The sequence below is a fragment of the Micropterus dolomieu genome, linkage group LG12 (assembly GCF_021292245.1).
Source record: "Micropterus dolomieu isolate WLL.071019.BEF.003 ecotype Adirondacks linkage group LG12, ASM2129224v1, whole genome shotgun sequence".
NCBI classification, from domain to species: domain Eukaryota; kingdom Metazoa; phylum Chordata; class Actinopteri; order Centrarchiformes; family Centrarchidae; genus Micropterus; species Micropterus dolomieu.
The window spans coordinates 33217709-33225482 of record NC_060161.1 but is presented as its reverse complement, the minus strand read 5'-3'; the positions used below and the strand labels follow the sequence as shown (position 1 = coordinate 33225482).

At 42.8% G+C, this 7774-nt stretch overlaps 1 protein-coding gene across 5 annotated transcripts in view; it reads left to right on the top strand.

Annotated features, from left to right (window-relative positions):
* LOC123980886 (zinc finger protein 37-like) overlaps positions 1-7774 on the top strand; it is a 72604-nt gene that overhangs the window by 41724 nt on the left and 23106 nt on the right. For 2 of the 5 annotated variants that reach the window (XM_046065458.1, XM_046065457.1), the window contains exons 3-7: positions 611-679; positions 3810-3960; positions 5004-5134; positions 5233-5477; positions 5645-5760. The exons of the other annotated variants lie outside the window; for them this stretch is intronic. In XM_046065458.1, the coding sequence (XP_045921414.1) occupies positions 611-679; positions 3810-3960; positions 5004-5134; positions 5233-5477; positions 5645-5760 (712 nt within the window). The remainder of the gene's footprint in view (positions 1-610; positions 680-3809; positions 3961-5003; positions 5135-5232; positions 5478-5644; positions 5761-7774) is intronic. 5 annotated transcript variants of the gene reach the window in all.

The following is a 7774-nucleotide window of genomic DNA, read 5'->3' as shown; positions in this document are numbered from 1 at the left end:
GTTGCTCGCTGACAAACCTGCAGACACCTGAGAACATAAAGTGAAAACTTACACACATTTTCATGAAGTGACTTACAAATCGGCATATAAAAAGTGTTACTTAATGTTTGCTGACTTTGATTACAAATGATTAACGTTTAAACTTTGCCTGGTTCTGTAGATGTTATGAAAACCCGGATGGATTTCGGCTGTAGCAGCAGTTTTAGGGAACTTTATTTTTTTTATTTTTTTAACTTTTACTTCTGATTGAAAACAGAATACTTGATCCCAGATCCAGAAGGCCATGATGCTGTTGTGAGGGAGGAGGAGCAGCAGAAGGAGGAGCAGACACAGCAGTCAGGTGGGTCTTCACTCTTCCTATTAAAGGTGTTATCAAATGAGGGAAACAAACTTAAGATTGAGTCACATATAAAAAGTTTTACTTAATGTTTTAAATGAAGTCAAGTTTGGCGTAGGTTAAAGGGCCCTGATGTTTATATACATACCTTGCGAGACTTTGAGTGTTTAAGCTTTGCGTGGCTCTGTACGATGAAGCTGTTATGAAAACACACGTGGCTTTCGGCTTTAAAAAATGTTCATCTGAGTTTCTTTTACGTCGGATTGAAAACAGAAGCCCTGATCCCAGATCCAAAGGGCCATGATGCTGTTGTGAGGGAAGAGGAGCAGACACAGCAGTCAGGTGGGTCTACACTCTTTCTATTAAACGTGTTATAAAATGAGGGGGGAAAACAAGTATTAACAAATCACAGAAGAATCGGTGAAATGTTAACTTTTAGAAAAGGATTAATCATATTAAGAAGCCGGTTTCCTGACTCTGGAAATGTATAAGTCCTGAATGGAGGGCAGGCTGGCACCGATTATTTTTTCTGCGGTCCTGACTGTCCGTTGTAGTCTGTCCCTGTCCTTTTTGGTGGCAGATCCAAACCAGACAGTGATGGAGGTGCAGAGAACAGACTGGATGATGGCTGCATAGAACTGGATCAGCAGCTCCTGAGGTTGAGCTTCCTGAGCTGAAGCAGGAAGTACGTCCTCTGCTGGGCCTTCTTGATGATCGTGTCAGTGTTGGGCTCCCACATCAGGTCCTGGGATATAGTGGATCCCAGAAACCTGAAGGATTCCACAGCAGACACAGGACTGTTGAGTATGGTGATGGGGGGCAGAGTGGGGGGCTCCTCCTGAACTCCACGGTCATCTCCACAGTTTTGAGTTTGTTAAGCTCCAGGTTGTTCTGACCGCACCAGAGAGCCAGCCGATCAACCTCCCGTCTGTAGGCCGAATCATCACCGTCCCGGATGAGGCCGATGACCGTTGTGTCGTCAGCGAACTTCAGGAGTTTGACAGATGGGTCTCCTGAGGTGCAGTCGTTGGTGTAGAGGGAGAAGAGCAGTGGGGGGAGCACACACCCCTGGGGGGGCGCCAGTGCTGATAGTCCGGGTGCTGGATGTGATGTTCCCCAGTCTCACCTGCTGACTCCTGTCAGTCAGGAAGTTTGTAATCCACTGACAGGTGGAGGCTGGCACAGTGAGCTGGGTGAGTTTGGTGCTGAGGATGTCCGGGATGATGGTGTTGAATGCCGAGCTGAAGTCCACGAACAGGATCCTTGCATATGTCCCTGGAGAGTCGAGGTGTTGCAGGATGTAATGCAGTCTTAAGTTGACTGCATCATCCACTGACCTGTTAGCCCTGTAGGCAAACTGCAGGGGGTCCAGCAAGGGGCCTGTAATGTCCTTCAGGTGGGCCAACACCAGTCTTTCAAAGGACTTCATGACTACAGATGTCAGGGCGACGGGCCTGTAGTCATTTAATCCAGAGATGGAGGGTTTTTTATGGACCGGGATGATTGTGGAGCGTTTGAAGCAGGAGGGAACTTCACACAGCTCCAGTGATTTGTTGAAGATCTGCGTGAAGATGGGGGCCAGCTGGTCCGCACAGATTTTCAGGCAGAATGGTGAGACACCGTCAGGTCCAGGAGCCTTCCTGATCTTCTGCCTTTGGAAGAGGTTGCTCACGTCCACTTCACAGATCTTGAGTGCAGGTAAGCGGTCAGAGAGGGGGGGGTGAGAGCGTGGCAGTGGGGGAAGATGACTGTTTGAAGATGGTATTGGAGCGGGGGAGTGTGACTGTGGGGTTCTCAGACCTACAATACAAACCATTCAGCTCGTCAGCCAGTTGTTGAGTACCAGTAGTGTTGGGGGATGGTCTCTGGTAGTTAATGAGTGTCCGCAGGCCTCCAAGACTGACGCAGGATTGCAGGATAAGTAATGTAATATTGTTTCACTTCCTCCCCTGAAACATTTTGGAGCCCCCCTAGGGGGCAATATCATTGTTTTTCTACTGTGGGTAGTTCTCCAAGATGTTTAGGTTCAACCTACATGCCTGCCGAGTTCCTTCATAAATTATGTGCAAGTGTACCTAGAAGAATTGATTCTGTTTTGAAGGCAACGAGTGGCCACACCAATGTTGATTTGATTTAGATTTTTTCCTTCTCTTCATTTGTATTTTGTTAATTGATCTGATATCTATTAGCATGTCAATGTTTGAAGGTGATCTTCCTTTACAGCAGTTTTTTTCCACACCTGCCTAAAACCTTTGCCCAGTATTTTATAGAGTCGCAGGAAAAAGTTTGTGAACCCTTTGGATTTACCTGGATTACTGCATAAATTGGTCATAAAATGTGATCAGTTCAACAATATTATTGGGATGTCTGGTGTGAATCGCTCTCTTGAGGTCATGCCACAGCATCTCAATCAGGTTGAGGTCAGGACTCTGACTGGGCCACTCCAGAAGGTGGATTTTCTTCTGCTGAAGCCATTCTGTTGTTGATTTACTTCTGTGCTTTGGATTGTTGTCCTGTTGCACCCATCTTCTGTTCAACTTCAACTGTGGACAGATGGCCTTATATTCTCCTGCTAAATGTCTTGATAAACTTTGTAATACATTTTTCCTTTGATGATAGCAACCCTTCCAGGCCCTGAGGCAGTGAAGCAGCCCCAAACCATGATGCCCCCTCCACCATACCTCACAACAAGGATGAGATTTAGTGTGCTGTGCCTTTTTTCCTCCACACATAGGGTTGTCTGTTCCTTCCAAACAACTCAACTTTGGTTTTATTTGTCCACAGAATTATTTTTACAGTAGTTCTGTGGAACATCCAAATACTCTTTTGCAAACTTCAGACGTCCAGCAGGGTTTTTCCTTCCTCCGTTGTGTCCTCACATGAACTCGATTCTTGTTTAGTGTTTTACGTATCATAGAGTCATCAACAGAGATGTTCCAGAGATTTTTTTTTTTTTGTCTCCTGCTGACACTCTAGGATCCTTCTTAACCCCATTGAGCTTTCTGCACTGTGCTCGTGCTGACATCTTTGCAGGAAGGCCACTCCTAGCTCCTACTAGCTTTTGGAGAACTCATTAGCCTAGAGGTAGACATACTTTTTCCACCCTGCATTGTGAATATTTATGCGATGTGTTCAATAAAAACATGAAAACATATAGCTGTTTTTGTGGTATATGTTTAACCACTGTGGTTGTCTATTGTTGTGACTTAGATGAAGATCAGATCACATTTAATGACTAATTTATGCAGAAATCCTGGTATTTCCAAAGGGTTCACATACTTTGTTCTGTGGCTGTATGTTGAAACATAAGTTTTTTTGTTCTTATTTGGTTTCAATGTGCAAATTAAAATGTTACTCTATGTATGTCACTTTATGCAGAACATGTTGTGCTGTTGTTTTATTGAACATGTTTCAGCCACCATACAGCCTAAAATAAATCCAAGTTCTGACATTTGACTGTATCTGTGTCCAGGTGAAGAGGACAGTGGTAGCCTGGGCCAACTGTGGTACGATGATGATGAAGAGGGTGATGGTGGCAATGAAGAGCCGCAGCTGTCGGTGCAACCAGCAACCAGCTTAAGAAAAGAAGATCTGAAGGACCCCGATTATCAAATAGAATCAAGGTCACAAATCACAGCTTAGCTATAAGTATGTGGACACCCCTGTGGGCATCCTTTTGTGTGCTCCTTGTCTGTTTTCCCTGGAACCATTTAGTTCAAATGAAGCTTGTTAGCTTAACTTGCTCTTAGCATGCTAGTTAGCCTAACTTAGTATGGTTTACATCTTGAAGAATTTATCAATTAGTTGTCAACTATTAAATTAAACAGCAACTATTTTGATTATCAATTAATTGGTTTGAGTTATTTTAGTTCAAAGTTCAAATTCATTCTTTTCTTCATTCATTCAGGTAGCAAGTGCTTATATAGCAATCAATGTAAAACATAGATGAATAAAAAAAAAACGGTAGCACACACAGTGGTGTGTAACAAATCAAACATAAAACAAACCCATTTACAATTAAAGCCAAAAATCAATTATGCATCACATTGTGGTTTGAATAAAGTAAGCAAACAAACCAGTCAACATACAAATAATGGAGGAAATAATTAGGCATCACACATTAGAAGTTTTTTAGTATAAATTAGTCTTAAGAGTTGAGATGAAACCAGGAAGAGACTCTTTGGTAGCCTGATCTCCTCTGGTAGACTGTTCCAGAGTCAAAGGCCCTGTCTCCTTTGGTTTTCAGTCTGCGTCCTGGCTCATAGGGGATAAAAGCTCAGAGACATATGAAGGTGCTAATCCATGTCTGGCCTTAAAAGTAATTAAAATCATTATAAAATTTATCTAAGTGATAAAAACATGACTGAACAACAGACTTTACGTGGGGTTTGAAAACCAGTGTGGGGCAAGTTACTCAGAAATTGTAATAAGTTACTTATTACTCCTTACAAAAGTAATAGTATAACTTTACTTATTACTAGGTGATAAAAGTAACTAGTTACGTTACTTGTTAGGTTACCAGGATATTCCATGTTCCTGTGAGGGGGACAAGGAGATGATGTGTGCGAGCTGCCAGGACATAACGGGGAATATTTATCTTAAAAATAATGTTCATAGACGACTGCAGGATAATCAGATATCGTGTCTTATGTTGACCATCTCACAGGTTATTGTCTCCCAGAGATGCGTCTGTGAGGAGGAAGCCTGGCAGATCAAGCCTCCGACAAGAACCGGATCACCACCTCCTCAGAGTCTACATACTGGAGGATTCGCAGTCAGAATTTCTTTCAAAAAATGGTGAATATTTAAGATGTTGTTCTGTATGGACTAAATGTGTTGGATGGAGGTTGTTAAGAGGTAATGTGGAACTCCTGGTGAATCTTTGTCTATTTCAGTGTTTCAGAAATATCCGGTTCAGGAGCTGCAGTGTCCTCGTGGCCTACAGGAGGCGGACTTCCTGGACCTGCTGAGGTCCACCTTCCCTCAGCTGGCAGGAGACAACAAACCCTTTGAGGTCTTCAAGTCCGACAGGAGCAGGAGGCTCCAGCCGCTCGAAGTAAAGACGCTGACACCAGAGGAGATCTTCAGGAGCATCAGGCTCACCGGAGCAGGATACTCAGCCCTCTACATCCGACTGAAGGTAGATACTGTAGTATTATTATGCCACGTACAGGTTCCTGCTCTGTAAGGCTCTGAAGCTACATGAGGTTTTATCTGAGATAGTCCAAAAAATTACATTACCCTTTAAATTGAACCAGCATCAGTTGAATTTTATTAAAAATGTAATTTGGAAACAAACTCTTGCAGACAGGAGAGGAGGAGGAGGAGGAGCTCCGCCTTTTACAGAGAAACGACGCCACCACTGAGTCCTCGTCCACTGCCGCCGTGGTGATAAAAAGCAATGAAGCCGGGCTCAGCTCAGGGTAATTTTAAAAGAACTTGCATTGATTTCTGTTGCAACGGATTCCAGCAAATGACTTATTTTCAGTGTTTGAAAAGAAAGATCAAAAGTTCTGTAGAAACTTCTCTGCTGTTCCTCTCTGTGCTCAGTAGTACCAGGTTGTGTTTACTCCATACGAGTAGTCCAGAGATCAGGTCTGATGCAAAGTAACTTCTCTCTGAATGGGCCGTCGCTTTTTATTTCAAATTTGTTATATACATTTACTCAATTCCCTGACTTAAGGTACTTGGGTCATTCCTGCCACTACATCCAGACATCTATACAAACACAGTCTGCTTAAACTAATACCACACAAACAGTTACATGTTTTCATATTTGTATTGAACACACTGTGTAAACAGTGCAGTGTGCAGAACCCTTGGATTTAATAACTGGTTGACCCTCCTTTGGCAGCAATAACCACAACCAAACGTTTCCTGTAGTTGCAGATCAGACCTGAACAACAGTCAAGAGGAATTTTGGACCATTTCTCTTTACAAAACTGTTAAAGTTCAGCAATATTATTGGGATGTCTGGTGTGAATCGCTCTCTTGAGGTCATGCCACAGCATCTCAGTCAGGATGAGGTCAGGACTCTGACTGGGCCACTCCAGAAGGTGGATTTTCTTCTGCTGAAGCCATTCTGTTGTTGATTTACTTCTGTGCTTTGGATTGTTGTCCTGTTGCACCCATCTTCTGTTCAGCTTCAACTGTGGACAGATGGCCTTACATTCTCCTGCTAAATGTCTTGATAAACTTTGTAATACATTTTTCCAATGAATCAAATTTAAAACAAACCCATGTACAATTAAAGCCAAATATCAATTATGCGTCACATTGTGGTTTGAATAAAGTAAATAAACAAACCGTCAACATTCAAATAATGGAGGAAATAATTAGGCATCACACATTAGAAGTTTTTTAGAATAAATTACTCTTAAGAGTTGAGATGAAACCAGGAAGAGACTCTTTGGTAGCCTGATCTCCTCTGGTAGACTGTTCCAGAGTCAAAGGCCCTGTCTCCTTTGGTTTTCAGTCTGCGTCCTGGCTCATAGGGAGATAAAAGCTCAGAGACATGAAGGTGCTAATCCATGTCTGGCCTTAAAAGTAATTAAAATAATTTTGAATTTGATCCTAAAAGAAAACGGCAGCCACTTCAAGTATGCTGAAACTTGGGTGATATGGTCACATGTTTTGCTGCAGCGTTGTGGTCTAATTGGAGGCGATTAATTGATTTCTGACTGAGACAGGTTTAAAGGGAGTAGAGTAGTCGAGGTGGGAAGAGATAAAGTCATGGATGAGTATCTCCAGATCTTTGGCTGAAATGAAAGACTTGACCTTGGTTATATTTCTTAAGTGATAAAAACATGACTGAACAACAGACTTTGTGGGGTTTAAAACCAGTGTGGGGCAAGTTACTCAGAAATTTAAAAAAGTTACTTAATACTCCTTAAACATGTAATAGTATAACTTTACTTATTAATAGGTGATAAAAGTAACTAGTTACGTTACTAGGTTACCAGGTTACCAGGATATTCCATGTCCCTGTGAGGGGGACAAGGGGATGATGTGTGCGAGCTGCCAGGACATGATGGGGGATATTTATCTTAATAATAATGTTCATAGACGACAGCAGGATAATCAGATATTGTGTCTTATGTCGACCATCTCCCAGACATTCGTCTGTGAGGAGGAAGCCTGGCAGACCAAGCCTCCGAGAAGAACCGGATCACCACCTGCTCAGAGTTTGCGTACTGGAGGATTCGCAATCAGATGTTCTTTCAAAAAATGGTGAATATTAAAGATGTAGTTCTGGATGGACTAAATGTGTTGGATGGAGGTTGTTAAGAGGTAATGTGGAACTCCTGGTGAATCTTTGTCTATTTCAGTGTTTCAGAAATATCCGGTTCAGGAGCTGCAGTGTCCTCGTGGCCTACAGGAGGCGGACTTCCTGGACCTGCTGAGGTCCACCTTCCCTCAGCTGGCAGGAGACAACAA